This window comes from Symsagittifera roscoffensis, chromosome 4 (assembly GCF_963678635.1).
Source record: "Symsagittifera roscoffensis chromosome 4, txSymRosc1.1, whole genome shotgun sequence".
Classification (NCBI taxonomy): domain Eukaryota; kingdom Metazoa; phylum Xenacoelomorpha; order Acoela; family Convolutidae; genus Symsagittifera; species Symsagittifera roscoffensis.
The window spans coordinates 15957481-15980113 of record NC_087065.1 but is presented as its reverse complement, the minus strand read 5'-3'; the positions used below and the strand labels follow the sequence as shown (position 1 = coordinate 15980113).

The following is a 22633-nucleotide window of genomic DNA, read 5'->3' as shown; positions in this document are numbered from 1 at the left end:
GGTTGTACGAGATCATTGAACAAAATCAATCTCTAATGTTTATTGTTTTTTCAAATTTCTAATAAATAGTTGGTTTTTATCAAAAAAATGATTTTCTGATTAAGATAATTTACACTACTCAAAACTTTATTGTGTTGTAGGATTTTGCGATGGAAGCTACAGATCGAGTCTGTGAGATATTCCAATCAATTGAGAAACTCCTCTACAATGGAGTTAGGGGCCGCGACATCCCGGATCGAATAGTGACTGAGTGTGGCGACTGGCGACTCCTCTTTCCCCAACTGCGACTCGAAGGCCTAGGTCGGCGGAGAAACCCTGAGTTTTCGGAAGAGCTGTCAACGTCGGCAATGCTTGCCAATGAGGGGGTGATATTCACAGAACCCATGGTGTCATCGCGGAAGAAACTGGGCCAGAAGTCATCAAAAAGGGACGCTGTGGCGTCCAAGTCATCAACCATTAAAAGGTAACTTTTTAGTATAAAAGATAATTTTTCTTGCGAAAAATTTTTGATGCGATAATTTCACGAGATCATTTCACGCCAACAATAACTCAGTTTTATGTGCCGCAAAGAAAACTTTTGTCAAGTTTGATATCATAATCAACCCTGTGTTGTTCATAATTCGGATTCCAAAGAAATCCAAAAAAATGTCTTAGTGTGGTTAAAAAGTGTCTGCATTTTCCGTTTTCAGACTTAATGACGCAAAATTACAAACACACAGTGAGAGACTGAACTCTAAATAGGAGTAATTTTTCATTTCGTACATTGTTTTAGCAATTATTACATATCTTTTTCGCAGTGATAATTGAATCGCCTTTTACTACAAAAAAATTAGATGAAAAAAAGTTAAAAAAACGTTGTTTTTTAAAATATTTTTTAGGCGTCAACGAACGATGTAAAGACACACTTCCTAGTGATAAAATAAACCTTTTGAACCAGTTTGCTCTAATTGTGTTAATCTTATGAAAAAGTGTAAATCATAAAAAAAAAAATTTCAAATTTAAAAAGCTTCGTTTTTGGATTTTTTTGAATAAGAATTTGACCAAACTCCCGCTTTCTTCCGGCTTGCACTTTTTTCTCATTGTTTTTAAATATAGTGACAAAGGCGCTAAGAAAATTCTTAGGATCGAAATAGTACTAAAGGCGAGAAGGAGCGTCCGCATCCCTGTAGGGGTAGTAAAAGGAGCGTCAGCATCCCCCGCCCCTCAAATCCGCCCGTGGCCCATTACTATCGCAATTATTGTAATACAACAACCAGCCTAATTATTATTAATAAGTAAATTATGGCTACTTTTAACACTTATATCGTCATTTTAATGATATCTTTTCAATTTCATTCCGATAAAGTTATCAGATCTAAGAATTTCGAAATTTTGATTTTCCCTTTTAAGTGACAATCACTTTTAAGTAAAATATTCGGTTCAGTGTGAATTCAACCTCTGGTTTTATAATTGAATGTCCACCTATTGGTTGATCATTCGTGACCTATTTCAACGAATGAGTGATTTTTATTTCATACCTTTGAACTTGAGCGTCAAGGCATGAAAAAAAAACCGTTTTAACTTAAAAGAGAATTTCTAATCATCTCTTCGTTTGAACTTTAACTGCATTCAAACACAATCGAATTCTTCATGAAATATTTAAACGGAGTCGCATACCAAAACGTAAGGAGACATCCGGTCATTTTCTCTGGCGCAGCTTTGAGGCGAAGGCAACCAAAAGTCAGAGGCCACACCCGAATGGACTAGAGACATTAAAATTCTTTCTAATGATAGATGATGATGCAATAAATTCACTCACCGTTTTAATCTTTTTCAACCGTCTAAAAGATTAAAGTGTTCGAAAAGCATGATTTTTCCCGCTCAAATGTGAACTAATTAATTAACTGAATATTTTTTCCAAACCGCTTATAAAAAAAATAACTGTGACGTATTAACAAATCACGTCTGCGCAGCCATATTGTTGTGAAACAGAAGAATGAACATGAGCACAAAATGTTTTCGAAAGTCACAAAAAATTTCTTATCATCTCTAACCTCTACGGCAACCGAAGAGGCGAAAAAAGGTGCCCGACAATTCAATCAAATCAGTCACGCAATGGGCCACACTAACTTGATAATATTGGGGATATGTCACCTAGCTTACCACTCGTTTACCATGCTCAAAAGTTTCATTTAAAAGTGTCGCTCAGTCTACAGTGCTGATTTAAAACAAACGGACACAACGATCACAATCGGAAATTTCAAACAACGTTGTTCCTAAGTTGGGTTGAGATAAGACGAAAAATGAAGAGAACAAAATCTGCATAAACTTTTCCAGATTTAGTATGGTTCAATTTTTTTTTTGAAATTTGCAACCATAGTTTTACCTCAAAATTGGGTCATGTCAGTTTTTGTTTCGTTAATAAAAAGCTAAGTTAAATCAAGAAATAGGTATATCAAGGAAGATTTTTACACAGCTCAAAAAAGCTCTAGAAGGATTACATTTCCAAAACAGTGTCAAAGAGAAGAGAATAATTTTTTGGTTGATAGCCAAAAAAGGTCATTATTTTATATAAAAATCAAATCTCTGCTTAAAAACAATTTTTAACGCTTTGCACCAGTTTCTGGAAACACGACTCTTCTAGAACATTGCTGAACTGTGTAAGAGACTTCTTTTGTTAAATATTTTTTTCTTGAATTAACTCGGTAGTTTCAGCGTAATTCTTGATCAATGAAAAAAGCTAAAGTTATTTTTTTTGAGTTAAAACTTTGGTTGCGAATTTCAAAAAGAAGTAAATTGCACCATATCAAATCTGGTCAAATTTTAAATGAAACTTTCGTTCTTCTGATTTTTCTCTGCCTTATCTCAACTGAGTTTGAGAAAACACGTTTGAAGTTTCAAACTGTTCGTTTTGTCCGGATTATTTAAATCAGCACTGTACTCTACAGTAATACAAAAACGTAACACTATATCACCTTTGATTTTATTTCATTTTCAAATAAGCTTTTTTTTCAAAGGATTTCAAAAGATTCAAACAAACAACTAATATCATGTTGAAAAAGTGGCTGTATAAAATAGCGTTTAGATAAAATAAAATAAATTATTGTCTGAAATGCAGATAGGATAAAATTTATGATTAATTAACATCCCAATTGCTGTTAAGAACGAGAATGCTCAGCCATTTGTATGCAAATTAAATGGCTCACTTTGTTAAGCGGGTAGCGGGCAAACTATTTTAGAAAAAGGCAAAAAAACGAACGATATGTTTGTAATTTGCTTACTCATTGGTGTGTTTGAGCGTGATGTTAAGCGACTTAGGCTTAGGTTCAGTTTAAATTTCAAAAAATGTTCACAAATTTTCTCATTTTCGATAACAAGGTCTTCATTTTTCTAATGTTTGGACCACTCTTAAATATAATTGATAAAAAATGGTAATGTTGAACACTAATTTGATCACACTCGATAACTTCTTACTGCAAATCTAAAAGTTCTTGTAAGCAATGAGTACCTCTCATTCTGAGTTTTCAGGATAATTTTTCGCTGTTTGCAAGAACAAATAGGCAACATTTTTCAAGAAATATCTTAATTTTTGTGGAAAAACTTTGACTATTTTAGAAAAAAAAATTCAAAAGTTTTCGTTCCTTATTTTTGTTTCTCCGCATTAACTACTACAGCCGCAAAGAACTATCGAAGCAAAGAAATGTAGTGCTTTTTGTCACATAGTGAACTCAAAAAAACTCTTGGGTCAAATAGTAAGTGAGCGTTCATTGAAAACTTTGTTTTCATGTAGATTGTTCGACTTTTTTAAGCAAAAGCTATCAATGTAGTTATAAAAAAATTTAAAAACAAAACGTTGCTAGCAGGCTAATTTTGCGTATGGTTTGAATGGCTTAAGTTTTAAATAGTTAAATGATTGCATTTCAACTTCAACTTAGTAACGATTCAGAGAAAAGTCAGTGATCAGTCCTTGATCAGTGGAATATTATCCATGATTAGTTCCAAAGCATCAAAAAATCGGCGCTGAAGTTCACAGTAATTAATTGGTGCTGAATCATCTCTGAATCAGTTCTCTTGTTTTGAATTCAGCGTCAATATATACTTGTTCTTGTACCATCCTACCCTACCAGATATGAGCATCAGTTTTAATGATTTGTTTTTTGTTTTGTTTTTCACCAGAGTTCATACGAAGACAAACTGCTTTTGTATTGTGTTTGCAATTTTTCAGGACAATTGGACTATGGAAACAAAAGTGAAGATATGAAAACTTTTAGCTGACAATTTTTCAGAAAAGTGCGAGAAATATAATTCCGTTAACTCTCCGTCATACTCTGTGACTACGCTCCAAAAAACCAATAACACACTGTGAAAATCCACCATTGTAGGGAATAACTGTGCATATGATATCTTGAGACACAGAATAAAAACTGACAAAATTTTCAATCAAAAATCGCTATCAAAAATGATTCAGTTTGAAAATTTCAAAAAACTAAACTACGCTTGAACTCCACTTAGGGGGAGTGGCCGGACCTCCTCTCTCAGTGGTTCTACTCAACTCCCACTACCCATAGGGTCCCCTTTGGGGGTTAAATTCATTATTTTTGATTGAAAAATAAGGCTTTGTCCAGGTACAGGCGCATTCGAAAAACCTCACTTAAACTAAATTTCTTACAGTTGTCTCCATTTCAGTCCATTTCAGTATCTTCAGTAACTTCGGTTTTCCTAAATTTAAAATCTGATACTTAAGGTTAGCCCTCCATTGATAATAGATTGCAAAGCAGGTGCAGAAGTCAACTCTGGATTTTAAAAGAATCCATTTTTTCAACTATGAGAAGTTGTATTCTTTGAACGTTTGTAGCGAGTAGGCATCACTTGTCTAGGCCTGTCTGCCATTTTGATGTCCTTATTCTTACATATCAGAATTATGTAAATTGACAACTGTCTGTTGAATAATTTCTGAATATTGAATAGTTTCTGTCTGTTGAATAAAAAATTTATAATCATTATGTATCACATGGTAGCTTGCCAGAACTGTTTCAGTTGATTTGGTTCAACTGTTAAAAATAAAAATTCCAAAACATGCCAAGTTTTGATTTCAGCCTGAGCATCGACGGCAGCAGCAGTACCCTGCACCCCTTTCCCCGTCTGGTGCGCTCCTTCGACGACTTCTCCCCCTCCACCATCCCCCTCACCCACGAACAGATGGTCGAACAGGTGTTCGTACAGGAGGGGGAGATGGAGGAACTCATTGCATTCGACCAGCAGGAACCCCCTCATTCAACGTCAGTATTATCCAGATCATTTTTTCTAAAATATCTTTATAGCTGCAGTTACGAAAATGTTTAAAGCTAAATTACGAAATTGCTTAAAGCATAATTACCCTAAATTTACGCATCTAGGTTTTTCTCAACGGAGGGGAATTTTCAATAAATTTTGTCGGCGTTTTCTGTAGATCGAACCAACCAGCACTTTTGGGGGGTACCTTTTCCCCTTCAAGGATTCGAGCCATTGCCTACCCAAAGGGTCCCCGTACTAATTTCTTCGGTAATATTCCAAAAAAAGCCTAAAAGCCTTTTTTGGCCTGTTTTTTTTAAAAGTTTGCCTGCGGCGCAGAAAATTTGGCCGAAACAGAGTCTTCGGGAGTGCTTTGGGAGAGCCTGGAAAATCAATTTAGTCAACCTAAAAAAGGTCGACAAAAAGTTTTTCAAAAATTTTTTGAAAATCCGCCCCCTTGAGAAAATCCTAGACTCGCCCCTGGTCAAAACAAATTGATTTTCCGAACACTCATAGAACACTAAATAGGCCCCACTTTGACAAAATTTTTTGTACCACAGGCATTTTTCTGTAAAAAAAACCTCAAAATTGCCGGTTTTGGTAAATATTTGGAAGTTTTCGATCAAAAATTTGCGTTTTTCGGGGAGCGCTTGGCTTTAAAATTAGTATATGTGGCGTCTTTAGACAAATTTTAGGGCTAGTCGCCGAAAATGAATGTAATAAAACAGTATCCAAAAGGGGGAACTTTTGGTTGGTTAGAGGGTCCAATCTCTGAAGGAAGTTAAAACGACGCCCACCGACCCCCCCCCCCCCCTAAATCCACCCCTGCCTAAATTTTATGGGTAACTTGCGCAACATTTTGGTTGAAACATTCTAATGAGTGCCCAAAAACGTCATTTTAAGCCTTTTTTTTATGAAGTTTTGATGAGCTCTAAAGGTCGACAAAATTTAAAGTTTTCGAAGTTTCACCCGCTCTAAAAAACCATAGATACAAGCCTCGTCAGTATAATAATAACAAGACTGCTCGTATCAGGGCACAGTGCTGAATGTTTCAACTGCCTTTTGAGGTCTATGGAGCAGGAATAACATGAAAAAATTGCACGTAAAAAAATAAACTCAAACTTTTTTTAACTTCAGGTTTTTGTGAAAATCATCCTCCCACATGCCATATAAAGTACAAAGGATAAAATTTGCTCCTAGTAACACACCAATTATGACAAATAAGCTTTCTTCAACCAATTTGGAACAAGCTCTAAGACGGATTAAATCTCCGCTTACGCGTTAACAGCGCGAAAAATATCGCGCGTTAATTGTCCCAAATTGCAACCTTTAAACCTTCATAACTTACAAAAAAAGATCACAGGTGAAATACTTTTTCCAGTTTAAGCTCAGGACAATAATACCTTTTGAATGATAAAAAAATTTGTTGAACACTGAACAAAGTGGAAATTTGTTTGACTAAAAAAAATCCACCTCGAGCACAAGTGTTCCGTTACTTTCGTAATGAAAGTCGGAGCAATTATAGCAAAGAGTTTGCAAAATGGGTCAATAAGTTTTTTGTCTATCGAAAAGTTTTTTTGCAAAATATTTAGAAACACACGTTTGCATGTATATTATTGAGTTTTTACACGTTTGCTTGTTCGTGTTTAAGGTGGTCTGAGCAGCAAGAGAAGTTCCATGTGCCTCGAAAGAAATCAGGCATTCCTCCAGTGACTCCTTTTCCCTTCAGAAGTGACGAAATTCACAGGGAATTATTCCACGCCACTTGGAAAGAGGTTGGAATTTTTAGCCATCAAAAAAGTCACTGGCCAAATTTTCAGCATTGTAATTGTTCCGGCAACTGGGGAGGAACTTTCTTTTCGGATTTTTTTGAGCTTTTTAAATTTTTCTTTCAAGGCAAAAAAGGTATCACAGATAAACGTCAGATGGGGTGGAGTATATAATATTGACCCAATCGATTTTCAAAAAACTTAAAACATTTTTCTCTGCTTGAAGAAAAACCGGTTCAAAAATTTAGGCTTATGGTCAAATTTACAGCAAGTAAGCAAGCGAGTAGAGAAAAAAAAGCATTTATTTAAGCTATGAAAAATGCTTTGTGCTCTAAAAAAGTTAGCCAGAAAAAATGAAGAAAAAAATAGTTTTGAATTGTTTCAATGATGTACTCTATCTAAATTATTGTCCTTATTCTCACACGAACAAAAAAATGAAAAAAAACCTTGAAATATTTACATACTTTAAAAAATTACTGGCGTCAGAACCTTCTGACTTAATTACACATGAACCAAATACTCTTACGTTTTTCAGCTTTTGATAGGATTTTGTCACAAACATTTCATAAAAGGGGTTGCCGAAACCTTAAAAGCTTAAACATAAGCTCACTCGTAAAGCATACCAAAAGATCATACCCGAACTAAACAAAAAAACGTATCTTGTTTTTTTTTCAAAACTATGTTTTATCCAATAGGTGACATCGTCACTTCAAAAGTATATGCAGCAGAGAATAGCCGGATTGACCTCTGCCGCTCTTCGCGACCTAATGGTGAGTCCGGACTCTAACCCCCTGATGAACAAGTTCCTCGACAGTCAGCCAGACATTATGGCCTATCAAGACCAGACGAGCAAAAAGGCCACAGAGAGGCTGAAGAGAATGAATGTTAATGTGCCAAGTGGGACTGAAGGCGAAAACAAAGAAGAGGAGATACATGAATATGATGATTTAGTTGGAGTTGAGTCAAGACCCGTGAGTGCCTTATTGTTCCTCAAGCTAGAATATGAAAAATTCGTATCAAAAACGCCAAAATAATCTGTTTCTATAAAAAAAAACTATATGGTATCTAGTTAATATTTACCCATATCGCCCCCCCCCCCTCAAAGAAAAGCGGGGGTGGGGGGGGGGGTATTGTTAAGTAGATTAAGTTAGTCAAGTTTTCGACTAATCAGAATGAGGTAAAGTTGAGTCGCACTTTTTAGTCATATTTTAAGTCGTTTATCGTAAAACCTCTTTTCTTTATCATCGCTACTTAAAGAATAAATAGTTCCTGAATTATTTTTGGTCTTCAATTTCAGTCGACTGTGCAGAATGATTACATTCTACCTAGAGACACGGGAACGGCAGATACAGAAGATCCGCGGAGATCATATGCAGATACATATGAACGAACACATGCTGACAAACCAGGAGACATTAGCGTAAAACAAAACTCATCATCGGCAGAACCTCTATAGTGAGTTTTGAACAAGTTTTGGGTTAAAATTGGGTTAAAAGGAGTTAGAAAAAAGCCAACAAGACAATAAATCAAGAGTAGAAATCGAAAACGACTTTTTACAGAAAGGGAGCTCCATGCTCATGACATAAATAATGATCATATCGATTATGCTGAAATTACTAAGATCTAGACACGGAGACTGAAGACTCAAAAACAAGTCATTGATTCCAATAAGTACTCGCAATTTTCTCTCTCCAATAAGCACTCTTTCCAATAAGCACTCGCATAATTATAATCGGTTTTAATTGATTATTATTGATTTAAAAGTTTTTTGTAAACACTATAATCAATAATAATCGATTATAAGAGATAGTTACCTCTTGGAGCTTATCATGATCAAAATCGAATAAAAGTTCTTCGAACACCTAACTCTGGTAAGTATAATTTTTTATTGTTGTCAAAAAATCAACATAATAATCATTTTTAATCGATTACCTACGGCTAATTTAGATGCGGACTGTTTTGGCCTAGTTTTTTGCAATGCAGGCGAAAAAAAAACAGACCATAAAAGCGTCTGTAGGCCCTTCTTGGACAATTTTGTCCAAAGAACCGTGTTTTTTTTCGGCGTGCTCTTCCCCATTCATATTAGTGTATAACGGCGCTGAAGGCACTTTAGAAAAATTTTGGGGTCTCAATAAAATAAATGGATATCTCAAAATATCTCAAAGGGAAGACCTTTTGGGTCGGCAGGGGGGAGGGACGAATGGCTTCTTGAAGAAGGCGCGTCTGCCACCCCCCCCCCCCCCAATTCTGTCAACTCAATTTTGAATCAATTTTTTTTGTCAGGGTGAACTTTAAATTTTGGCATCCAATTTTGAGGGACCGATTGTGTTCCTATAAGAATACTTGGTTCCTGCGAGTTATTACAAGGATTCCTATTTGGAAACAAAGCTGGGAAAACCCATTTTTTGTCCTAATTTAATCCAGCTCCACTTTTCAGCGCAAGAAAAGTCATAGGTCCAGTACTAGCATAGGGCCATCCATAAATGCATAGAGATTTAGGACTGGAGTTAACAATTTTTTTAAATATATTTTCAGCAAACTTGATCCGACAAGAAACGCAAACTCGTCCAGTTTCCAACGCAGGGACATCGTCATCAACAAAACCAGGAAAGAATCCACGTCAATCAATAAAACTTTCAGCAAACTGTCTCCCCCCAGAACACAACCTACAACCTCATCAACTAAACGAAAATCCCGCATTTTCTCAGGCATTATCGGTGGCCAAACCCAAACCCAAACCACGAACAAACAACAAAACACATCTCTATCAAATAAAAATAAACAGTCTCTCAGTAGTACCATCAAAGAAACAAACAACTCAAAGTCGACAAGTTTGACTCGAAAAAGCGCAATAAAACATGTAAGCCAAACGGACCAGGGACCTGTAGACGTAAAAGGAAAAAATAACAACATAACACCCCCATCAACGTCAAATTCCCAAAATAGCTCTAACTCTACAGTCGTCGAGGGGGGAAGGATTTCCCAGTTGGTGGGGAAAGTCGACAAGGAAAGAAAGCCGATGGTTCGGTACTCGGATACGGCGCCAGCCGAAGCAGTACGGCCGACACATAAGTTTGGGCTGAGTTCTTTGAACAAGGGTGGACTACCGAGCAAATTCGAGGTGAGTTGTTTTAAATTCAATTAAATTCAATTTAAATTCAATTCAAATTGCTGTTTTCATCGGTTTTCATTGCTTGTTGGTAGCTAGCGAATTTAAAAAATGGCAAAAAAAACTCAGAATAGAATTAGTATGGCTTGTGTTAAACTCCCCCTGCTTAATATTAGTTCACAAATCATTTTGTTCATACCAAGAATGGGTATACTAAAATACCCAATAAATCGAAGGCCTGCAAATTGCCGATCCAACCTATTGCAGACAGCATATTAAAACGAATATGACCTAAAACTGTGGTTTTTACCATTCCTACGTGTTGCTTTATTTCACAAGTTTGAACAACTTTTCTCTCTCTCTCTTTTTAGAACATTCAAAGTTCGCCCCTCCAAGGACCTCTGGTTGGAAAGGCGACTAGAATTTACTCAAAGCAGAAGGCAGGAGTCTTCAAAAGTAAGCTCATTTTTTGTAGTTTCAGACACATAATTAGACAGTTTAATTAATAAAATAACTAAAAGGGTCGAGGGCGTTGGATATTCCTATAAAGTTATTGGAGCGCCCTTATCTTTATTGTCTGTATAAAGATGAGGCGAAAAAATGTATTTATCTTTTCTTTTCGTAAAATTTTCAAAGGTCTAATTTGTTGGTTCAATTTAAGCTCCAACATCCAAGACGGCCGACGAAACTCAAACGAAACTGAACAAATCGAACTCAAGCAGAAGAAAGAACGCACTTTATTATGTATGATGATTGAATGAACATATTGAAACTCAAATTCCCTAATTTATGGTGCTATGTTCCCGTTCACCTTTATCGTAAAAATTGAGTTCTGAGATAAATATAGTTATGAAAAAAAAGAGTTTTAAGGACCTAATTGGTTAAAATTGTTTCACCTTTGATATTAAGCTTCCTGCAGAAATTAAAGCAGTAAGATAAAAAAGGGGAATGTGTAACTTGGGCGAAGGCAAAATAAGACGAAAATTAAAAATGAAAAAAATTAGAAAACGAAAAAAAATTCGACAAAACTTTTTTTACTGATCGAAAAATATGAGGCAGACAAAGAAAACTGTAAATCAGTATGTTGATCAAATTTTGAAAAATGATCGAATATTTTTGCCAAAAATTTTCAAGCAGAGTTTGCAAAATCAGGGTCGAGGTAAGAAAAGTATAAAAACGGACGAAAGCTTCGTTGTTTTAGAAATACTGGGGCAGTAATTGAAAAGTTGAATCTTGTTACTAAATAATTTTTTTCCTGAAAGATCGACCTTCTGTTAAAGGTCGACCAACTTCCTTTTTGACCTCATAATTTGTGCAAAACCATGCGAAAACTGGGATTCCATAAACAGGGTCATATACTTAACCAGGCGCGGATCCAGGATTTTTTCTAGAGCAATTTTGTCGACCATTTAGAAATCGACCATTTAGAAGTCGACTATTTTTCAGAGCTGTCATAAAAAAAGTATAAAGACGCTATTTCACGCAAATTTTCTAAAACGCATGTGACATTTTGAAAAAAAAACCAGTCCACAAACGATTATGGTTGTAGGAAGTTTTTTAAAATAATAATAAAAAAATTGCATTCTGTTGAGTGGCACTACTCATCCCCTCAAAAATCAACTAGACCTAAACTGTTGGCATATAAAAGTTTACTAAAATTGCTGGGGAACTTTTTGCTTAGATTTCAAAACAAGTAGTTTTTGTTAATTGGTAACACCACCCTCTCCCCACCCGCCCCGAGCTCCTTGATCGGCAAATTAATGAAACTGCAAAAACGGCTCTTTTCCCTCCCCCTGCAATTTTTAACTTTTATTCACGCAGTCATAGCTATGCTGATTAAATAGGTCATTCCATATAGATATGTTCCTCATATAAGCTCGCAGAACCGCCCATTACTCCGAAAAAAGTAAAACTTACTTGTGAGGCGGTTGTAGGACAAAAGAGTCCAAAAACTGATTAATATGAAGCATTTTCTCATCGTATGAAAACCATCTATTTGTACAAATGAAGCTATAGGCTTTTGCTAGATACAAGTAATGCAGCGTTCCCTATTTTATTTAAGCAGATTTCGAAAAAATCAATTGGGTCAACCTAAGAAAAGTTTCGTTGTTGTTTCTCTGTTGTTATGCTTTTTATGTTACTAAAGAAAGTATTCCCAAATGTTGGTACATCTGTTTAAAAGTGACTAATTTCCTTTTTTTGACCGCATTGTTTTTACAAAACTCTCCCAAAACGGGGGTCCCATAAACGCTCATATATGTTTGGTCGAGGATCTGGGATTTTTTCTTGCGAGCTTTTGTCGACCATTTATAAACTAGACCAAAATTTTTTTACTAAGCTCTCACAATACACTATAAAGACGCAATTTAACAAATATTTTCTGAAACGCTTGTGACAATTTGAAAAAAAAACAAGCCACGAACGAGAAGTTTTTAATCAGCTTCAAAAGAAAATTTCTACGAAACAATGTTTTTTGTTGGAGCGCGCTCCCAATCCCCTCAAAAAAAACAACCACCCCAAAAAAAATAAGATTTAACTTAAAGGCAGTTAGATCAGATTTCAAAAAAGGATTTTAACTGGCAGCCTCACCCTCCCACAACCTCCGCAAGCACCTTGATCGTCAAACTAACAAAGTTTAAAAATGGCTCTTTTTCCTTCCCCCTGCAAAACGAACTCTTATAACTTTTCATCACGCATCCATTTGCTATGCTGATTGAAAAGGACATTCCAAATGGTTTTGGTCATCAAAAACCTCTTAGACCCGCCCATTGCTTCAAAAAAGTAGAACTTACATGAGGCGGCAGCGAGACTTAAGAGCCCAAAACTGATTGATATGAAGCATTTATCGTATCGCAACTATCCTTTTGTACGAAGTAAGCTAAAGGTTTTTGCAATATACAAACTTTGCAGCGTTCTTGTTTTTGAGAACATTTTTAAGAAAACGAAGATTTTAGCCCCTAATTTTTTAAAAAAAAAATCAACAAGGTGGCTCAGTAAAAGAATTGCACATGTATCAGGCATATAAATTTTAAGTTACACCTATACTTGAATATCTAAAACACCAACTTCTAAAAAATTCTTTTTGGAATCAGAGAATGATAGAATGCAACAAAAAAGTTGATCAAAAATTAATCGAAATTTTGACCTTTTATCGAAATATCTTCAAACTGTTTCTGAAAAAAAATTCTCAAGTAGAATTCGCAAAACGTAATTGGGTGATTGAAGAAAAGTTTCGTTGTTTTTGTAGAAAAACTGAAGCACTAAATAAAAAATTACGCTTTTCTTGCTAGTGAAAAATATTCTCGAAAAGTCGACCATCTGTTTAAAATCGCCTAACTTCCTTAATTGACCTAATTGTTTGTACAAAACCCTCCGAATTGGGGGTTCCATAAACACTCACATATGTTTCACCAGGCGTGGATCTCAGATTTTTTCTAGAGGAGCTTTGTCGACAGTTTAGAAGTTTGACCTAAAATTTTTTTCAGAGCACTAACAAAACGACAAAGACTCTTCTTTATGAAAATTTTTACACCGCAGGTGATACGTTTTTTAAAAAAGAGGCAACAACCGAAAATGTTTTTAATTATTCTTAAAAAATTTTTATTTACAAAAAAACTTTGGTAGGGGGTTGAGTCCCTGAGAGAAAACGTCCGCCCCATGCCCCCCTAATTTCGACCCTGCTTTCAAGTATTTGTGTTCGATGTGGTTTTTCCTTCAGACCAAAATCGTCGAACTTCAACTAGCCGTTTATAACCAATTGAATTTTTTGGAGCATCTGAAAGGTATCCATATTGTGAGCTGGATTTGAAGAATTTTTTTACCATTTGATCATTTTTTGTGAAAATTGGTATTTTGAATTCAGGTTTTTGGCATATTACGTTTAAAAGAATAACGTTTGAAATTGGATTTAAAATTACGATTAAAAGAAGCTAAGGAGCGGTTAGATCCTCTAATTTATTACCGAATTGAGACAAAAACTAGTCATAAAATTTATCTCGAAACTAGTTTATATTGATACCTGAGTCGAGGTTTAAAGTCCAATTTCAAGCAATATTTGAGCAGTTTGAACGGTTTTTTTATAGACCACTACGCTCAAAATCTTCCTTTAGTATGAGCAGTTTGAGAGGTTTTTGATCGTTTATTTTTGGAAAAAGATGAGCTGTTTTTTTTTGATTTTGTAAGAGACACTGTCATCCTTGACAATTTATTTGAACCCTAAAATTTTTAGAGCAGTTTTGCATTCCATAATTTTATCTGCTTTATGATAGGTATGGTATGACTTCAGATTTTTATGGAGCTGGTTGTAACAGATGAGCCCTGGTAGTACGTGCCCTGTATGTGCTAATGGCAGTTTCTGAGCAGGATCTCGACTAGGATGTCAAACAAATAGTTTCTTTCAACAAGAAACAACAAATATGCACCTATGTCCTTATTTGTTGAGTAGTTGATTTACAATTTAAAAGATTTTTTTTTAGAAAAAACGAGAGCTTAAAGCTAAAAAAACGTTTTGAATTATACCTGATTTAGACTTTTTCCTCTCTATAACAACGGAAAATTTCCTTCTTTTCGCCCACGGGACTTCAAGACAAAAAATTTCTAAAGACTTCACAAAATTTTATTTATTGTTTCGAAGCAAACTTCCAGTTCATGATCTTTTTAACTACCAGTTATATGCTTTACTGATTGATTCTCTACTTAATGGTTTGAATGTTTAAAATTTCAAAACTGTTAAAGTGATTTTCCAGGTGTACAATTGAGGTGTTTCAAAATCCGGTTGATGTAGCTAAAGGATGCCCTTCGTAATTGGCGCCTCGTCAGGAATAACGCCTTTTATGGACATAAGCAAAATTGACTTTGATCTTAGATACAAACAAAACAGTTCACTAAACGGTTAGCAAAGTCCAACTACTTATCTCAAAACGAAGGCATTGAGCAAATGTCCGTTTTTATTATTTTGTGTTTGTATCTCGATAAAAAACTGGAATTCAAAGATAACATTTATTTTGTTAAAAAGAAGCAAATTGATTTCTGTGAAATCGACTGCGCAAGACTTTAAGCAAACAGCAACTGAACCTGTTTTACGAAACATGCGCTAATTTTGTTATTTATTATGGCGTATCAAAAGACGGATTGCTTTCCAAATCAAACTATGACGAAATTGATCTCACCATCAACACATAAACTAAAGTCTTAATCCAAACTTGATTCTGTAGGTTTATAAAAGGAAAAATATAGTATTTCAAAAGTTTCATTTATACGAACTCTTAAACTTCAAAAACTTCTTGTCGCAAAAAAATCCCAATTGATTAGCTCTTCAAATTACAGTCTAAAAAGAGTGAAAAAATGTGCTACCAACTGCACAGAACATGAGTAACAGCACCATAAGTTTTCAATGTTTACTTTTAGAAATTACCAAAATAGGAAATGATGAGTTAATTAAAGCTTTGTTTTTTCTCACAGTATCGGTTTTCTCCAGCATTTGCATTCTCATCATATTTTCTCAAACTTTTAACAGAACATTTTTAAATTTTTTTTTTTGCTGATGAGTACAGTGCTGATTTAAATTAACCGGACAAAACGAGATAAACTTGAATTTTAATACACGTTTTTCTCAAATTGGGTTGAGTTTAGATGAAAACTTATAAAGACAAAACTTGCTTAAATTTTTAGCAGAATTAATATGGTGTAATGTATTTTGCAAATTTCGGGCCCAAAATTTTACCCCAAAAATGGCCATTTTGGCTTTTCTTAGTTATTCACAAATTAAGCCAAAAATACCCAGTCAATCACTGAAATAATTGTATCAAAGTGAGCCCCTTATGTAGCCCAATAAATTTTAACGCTGGTATATCCTCCAAAAAAAATTTGGAATTCGTTTAAAGTTTGTTTTTAAGTAAAAAAGTTGGTATTTTATAAAGTAAAAACGACCTTTTTTAATGATATTTTTGTTTTTTATACAATGTTTTGGAGAATATACCCTTGTTAAGGTTTGTTGGGCTATATAAGGGGCGCACTTTGATATAACTATGTCAGTGATCGACAGGGTATTTTTGGCGTAATTTATGATTAATTAAGAAAAGCCAAAATGACCCATTATTGGGGTAATATTTTGGGCCCGAACTTTGCAAAATAAATTACATCATATTATTTCTGCTAAAATTTTAGGCAAGTTTTGTCTTGATAAGTTTTCACCTAAACTCACCCAATTTGAGAAAAACTCGTTTTAACTTTTAAGCTTAACGCTTTTGTACGATTAATTTAAATGAGCACTGTATCATAACAAAAAATAATTATTCCACCAACCAAAATAAGACCTCATTTTTTTGAGCTCAGAGACGGCTAAAAACAGGCATAGTTCTTCTAATGACGATCTCTCAGACTGGGTTCTTTTAGGTGATTTTTTATTTAATTTATATCGATCATTGTGAACCTAAACTGGAAACAGTTTATTATGATTATTATAAAATGCTGAGAGGCTGTAATGTGAAATACTTCCTGCATTAAGCTCACAACTTCTATAAACATTAACTGACTAATAATTTTCAATTTGCATAAAAGGGCGTGAAAAAATCCACTGTAAGAAAATTGCATGACTAGCATTTTGTCAACCGAGTAATTGCCCCAGTTGCCTTGCTGCGTTGACTGAGTCCCTGATTTCTAAAAATTGGAAGAAGTCTGAGAGTTATTTTATTTTCTTAGACTAATAAAAAAGAGTTAGATCAGTTCTGTTAAGAACCAAAACGAGGTTTTGAGTAAATTAGAGGCAAAACGTGGGCTAATGTTTGCGTTAAAATTGTAAGAACATTCCCGGAAAAATTTGTATTAAAATGAAAAAAAGTTTCCTTGGAGAATTGATTTATTTCCTCGATTGTTGTATCATTTCAAAACTGAAACAGTTTTTCTTGGCTGTCTTCTTTTTGGGAGCCATTGATGCAAATTTTATTAAAATCGGCGGTCAATTAGAAACTTTCGAAGAAAGGGCCGTTTACAACGGTTATGATGCAACTAAAGATTATGTCGAAAGATTCTGAAAGCGGAGATCATATTTGCGGCGGAACTGTAATTTCTGGGATTGGGTTCTGACGGCAGCTCATTGTCTCAAAGGTAGAGGTTCGCTTATATATCCGTTCAATGACCGCATCTTTTGGTTCAAAGCTCTCTTCATTTTATATTAAAGTGCTTAAGACAGACATATTATCTGGTAACCAATAACAAATTGATTAAGCATCAATCTGCTGTTTTCTACTCATTGCCTCAAATTCACTGATTCAGTGAATCATGACAGAACATTAGTTCACCTGAATCGGACGGATTAAAGGTCGTTTAGCGTGTGAAGTCATACGGTCATATGCCAATATAACCCCAAAAACATTGCCATATACCCCCAAAAACAAAACTTACGGATTGGAGAGGGCAATATGTATAAAACGTTTTGACTAATTATGTAGAAACAGCATTTTTTTTTGTTTTGGACTAAGAACTGCTTTCGGAATCAAATCTGGATACAAAACCACCTTTTGGATTTTCAGTTGACGACTTTCCAGGCAGTCTCGATTGGAGTCGGTGAGTTCAGGGATACGCAACGCAAAATTCTTGCAGTAGACGGTGAACCAGCTCCTCATCTTGGGTGAGTTTTAAAGTTGTCATATCAGACGTCACTAGTGATCGCATTCCGTCTCATAAAAATTTCAAAAATCAGGATCAAAAAATCTCAAAGTTGCTGATCAGTTTCTTAAATAGTCACAAAGTCATCCAAAGACTAAGAGTCAACCTATTAGTACATCAAATAACAAAATGTAAATAAAATGTGCCTTTCTTATAATTTTAAAATACGGAAAATGTACATAACCATTTTTCCATCTGAACAATAAAATTGTAAACTACAACTTCACGGCGGTCAAATAAACAATACTTTTGCTTGACAGTCCTAAATTTTTTTTAAAATTTCTATGAACATTTTATTTTTCTTTAGCACTGTTCTTCAGACTCAATTTATGGAATCTCGGGGAAGTTTTCTTGCCAATGGATCCAATGGATCTCGGGGAAGTTTTCTTGCCAATGGATCCAATGGATCTCGGGGAAGTTTTCTTGCCAATGGATCCAATGGATCTCGGGAAAGTTTTCTTGCCAATGGATCCAATGGATCTCGGGGAAGTTTTATTTTCATATGTTCACTCTAGTTTTCTTATTTACAGGTTTTATTTTGAGAAGAACAAGCAAAACTTCTTAGTGAACTACGCAAACGACATAGCATACGACTAAAAAGTTATCTTCCTAAGTTTGTTGAGCCTCTGCAGTTATCCAAGAAAACTACGACATCGAAGACAAACAGAAACTGAAGTTGATTGGAATGGGCGAGACCAACTTTGCTCAATGGGGAAATGTTTTTGCTTGACATTCCTAAATTTTTGCGTGGATCAGAAATTTGCGTGAATCAGAAATATGAAGATTCCAGTGTCTTGTGAGACAGCACAGGTCCTCTTCTCAGTTGATGTTGAAGGCGATTCAATCTGTCTCTTTGGCGTGTCATCTTTTCGCATTCCTCTTCAGACCAATGAATCATCTTAGAACAATGTCAAGTGCATATTTGGAAATCTTTGCTTTTTTAGTCCCTCCTTTGATTAATATGTGATCATTATTTAAACCTAGGCTCATTATTTCAGTAGAATCTTATCGCACTTTTGCATTCTATCAGGTAAAAGTTGATAGCTGCTCCAAGTACCCTTCAAAGCCAAAAACATTCGACTTGATGTGGATTATTTGATCCGATCCATTCTTTAGTGGTCAAAAGGATAGTTTGTCACAAAAAAAATCTATCGCAATAAAAACAAGACTGCTCGTATCAGGGCAAAGCCCTGAATGTTTCGACTGTCTTTGAAGGTTTGTGAAGCAGTAGTAACATTAAAAAAAATTAAATGTAATAAAATGTAATGAAAAGTTTTTTCTAAAATTTGAAATTTTATTATAAAATCATCCCCACACACGCCATTTAAACTACAAAACAAATAGATTTTGCTCTATGGAACAAATCAATTATGGCAAATAGGCTTCTTTAAACCAATTTGGAACAATTTTTCAGACGGATTAGATCTCCGCTTACGCGTTAATAGCGCGAAATATATCACGCGTAAATTGTCCCGAATTGGCCAAAATGGCAATTTTAAACCCCCTTAACTTTGCGAAAAAAGATCACAGGTGGAATATCTTTTCAAATTTAAGCTCAAGACAACAATACTTTTTGAATGATATAAAAAAATTCCGCCAAAAATGGCTAGTTAAAAAGTCGAAATTTGTCTCAAGAAAAAAAAACCCACCCCGAGCACAAATATTCCGTTACTTTCGTATCGAAAGTCGGAAGAATAACGACTTTCTGATTTCAAATCAAAAACGAAAATTTTCACATGAAAGCTTTCGTAACAAAATTGAGATTTTTCTTTTTTCCATTGCGTGTGTTTTGTAGACATTTAAAGTGCGCTTGAAAATGCAATGCTGAAAACGTAGGAAAGATATTTTTGCGTAGCGATTATCCCGAACTCAAAACTGTTTTCAAAATAAACAAGACTGCTCGTATCAGGGCCAAGCCCTGAATGTTCCGACTGCCTTTTAAAGTTTATGGAGCAGCAGTCATAGCATAAAAAAATTAAATGAAATAAAATAGAATGAAAACTTTTTTTTCTAAAATTTGAATTTTTTTATGAAAATCATCCCCCCACACGCCATATAAAGGACAAAAAGAGAGATTTCGTTCCTTGTAACCAACCAATTATGGCAAATAAGCTTCGTTCAACCAATTTGGAACGATTTATAAGACGGATTAAATCTCCGCTTACGCGTTAATAGCGCGAAATATATCACGCGTTAATTGTCCCGAATTGGCCAAAATGGCAATCTTTAAACCCCCTTAACTCTGCGAAAAAAGATCACAGGTGGAATATCTTTTCAAATTTAAGCTCAAGACAACAATAACTGTTTGATTGATATAAAAAAAATCCGCCAAAAACGGCTAGTTAAAAAGTCGAAATTTGTCTCAAGAAAAAAAAACCCACCCCGAGCACAAATATTCCGTTACTTTCGTATCGAAAGTCGGAACAATAACGACTTTCTGATTTCAAATCAAAAACGGAAATTTTCACATGAAATCTTTCGTAACAAAATTGAGAATTTTCTTTTTTCCATTGCGTGTGTTTTGTAGACATTTAAAGTGCGCTTGAAAATGCAATGCTGAAAACGTAGGAAAGATATTTTTGCGTAGCGATTATCCCGAACTCAAAACTGTTTTCAAAATAAACAAGACTGCTCGTATCAGGGCCAAGCCCTGAATGTTCCGACTGCCTTTTAAGGTTTATGGAGCAGCAGTAATAGCATAAAAAAATTAAATGAAATAAAATAAAATGAAAATTTTTTTTTCTAAAATTTGAAATTTTTTATGAAAATCATCCCCCCACACGCCATATAAAGAACAAAAAGAGAGATTTAGTTCCTTGTAACCAACCAATTATGGCAAATACGCTTCGTTCAACCAATTTGGAACGATTTATAAGACGGATTCAATCTCCGCTTACGCGTTAATAGCGCGAATTATATCGCGCGTTAATTGTCCCAAATTGCTCAAAACGACCAAAATGGCAGTCTTTAAACCCTCATAACTCTACAAAAAATGATCACAGGTGAAATATCTTTTCAAATTTAAGCTCAGGACATCAATACCTTTCGAATGATATAAAAATATATTCCGTCAGAAATGGCTAGTTAAAAAGTCGAAATTTGTCTGAAAAAAAAAACCCACCCCGAGCACAAATATTCCGTTACTTTCGTACCGAAAGTCGGAACAACAAGACTGCTCGTATCAGGGCAAAGCCCTGAATGTTCCGACTGCCTTTTAGGGTTTATGGAGCAGCAGTAATAGCATAAAAAAATTAAATGAAATAAAATAAAATGAAAATTTTTTTTCTAAAATTTGAAATTTTTTATGAAAATCATCCCCCCACACGCCATATAAAGTACAAAAAGAGAGATTTCGTTCCTTGTAACCAACCAATTATGGCAAATAAGCTTCGTTCAACCAATTTGGAACGATTTATAAGACGGATTCAATCTCCGCTTACGCGTTAATAGCGCGAATTATATCGCGCGTTAATTGACCCAAATTGCTCAAAACGACCAAAATGGCAGTCTTTAAACCCTCATAACTCTACGAAAAATGATCACAAGTGAAATATCTTTTCAAATTTAAGCTCAGGACATCAATACCTTTCGAATGATAAAAAAATATATTCCGTCAGAAATGGCTAGTTAAAAAGTCGAAATTTGTCTGAAAAAAAAAACCCACCCCGAGCACAAATATTCCGTTACTTTCGTACCGAAAGTCGGAACAACAAGACTGCTCGTATTAGGGCGAAGCCCTGAATGTTCCGACTGCCTTTTAAGGTTTTATGGAGCAGTAATAGCATTAAAAAATAAGAAAAAACAAATTGAATTTTTTTTCTAAAATTTGAAATTTTTTTTTGAAAATCAGCCCCCCACACGCCATATAAATACAAAAAGATAGATTTCGCTCCTTGTAACAAATCAATTATGGCAAATAAGCTTCTTTTAACCAATTTGGAACGATTTCTAAGACGGATTAACTCTCCGCTTACGCGTTAAAATCGCGAATTATATCGCGCGATAATTGTCCCGAATTGGTCAAAATGGCAATCTTAAAACCCCCATAACTTAACGAAAAAAGATCACAGGTAAAATATTTTTTCCAGTTTGAGCTCAAGACAACATTGCCTTTTGAATGATATAAAAAAATTCCGTCAAAAATGGCTAGTTAAAAAGTCGAAACTTGTCTGAAGAAAAAAAAACCCACCCCGAGCACAAATATTCCGTTACTTTCCTATCGAAAGTCGGAACAATGAGACAAGCTAATTGATGATAAGATTTCATTGAATTAAAACAACCTCAATTTGATATTTCATAATTGTTCCGACTTTCGATACGAAAGTAATGGAATATTTGTGCTCGGGGTGGGTTTTTTTTTCTTGAGACAAATTTCGACTTTTTAACTAGCCATTTTTGGCGGATTTTTTTTATATCATTCAAAAAGTTATTGTTGTCTTGAGCTTAAATTTGAAAAGATATTCCACCTGTGATCATTTTTTGTAAAGTTATGGGGGTTTAAAGATTGCCATTTTGGCCAATTTGCGACAATTAACGCGCGATAAATTTTGCTCTATTAACTCGTAAGCGAGATTTAAATCGTCTTAGAAATCGTTCCAAATTGGTTCAAGGAAGCTTACATGCCATAGTTGATGTGTTAATAGGTGCAAAATCTATCACTTTTACTTAATGTGACGTGTGGGGGGATGTTTTTACATAAAACCTCAAATTTTTTCAAAAAAAAATTTTTTTTTTTTTTTTACATTGAAACTTTCCATCTTATTAATGCTCCATAGTCCTTAAAAGGCTGTCGAAATTTTCAGGGTTTAGCCCTGATACGAGAAGTCCTGTTCATATTGGT

The 22633-nt window shown here is 34.8% G+C and overlaps 1 protein-coding gene across 2 annotated transcripts in view; it reads left to right on the top strand.

Moving 5' to 3' along the window:
- LOC134844327 (uncharacterized) overlaps window positions 1-10959 on the top strand; it is a 46226-nt gene extending 35267 nt beyond the window's left edge. For both annotated transcript variants that reach the window (XM_063860960.1, XM_063860961.1), the window contains exons 7-14: window positions 141-463; window positions 5076-5258; window positions 6902-7025; window positions 7715-7990; window positions 8317-8474; window positions 9555-10140; window positions 10500-10584; window positions 10790-10959. In XM_063860960.1, the coding sequence (XP_063717030.1) occupies window positions 141-463; window positions 5076-5258; window positions 6902-7025; window positions 7715-7990; window positions 8317-8474; window positions 9555-10140; window positions 10500-10584; window positions 10790-10878 (1824 nt within the window). In that variant the 3' untranslated portion in view covers window positions 10879-10959. The remainder of the gene's footprint in view (window positions 1-140; window positions 464-5075; window positions 5259-6901; window positions 7026-7714; window positions 7991-8316; window positions 8475-9554; window positions 10141-10499; window positions 10585-10789) is intronic.
- Window positions 10960-22633: the final 11674 nt, after the last annotated feature.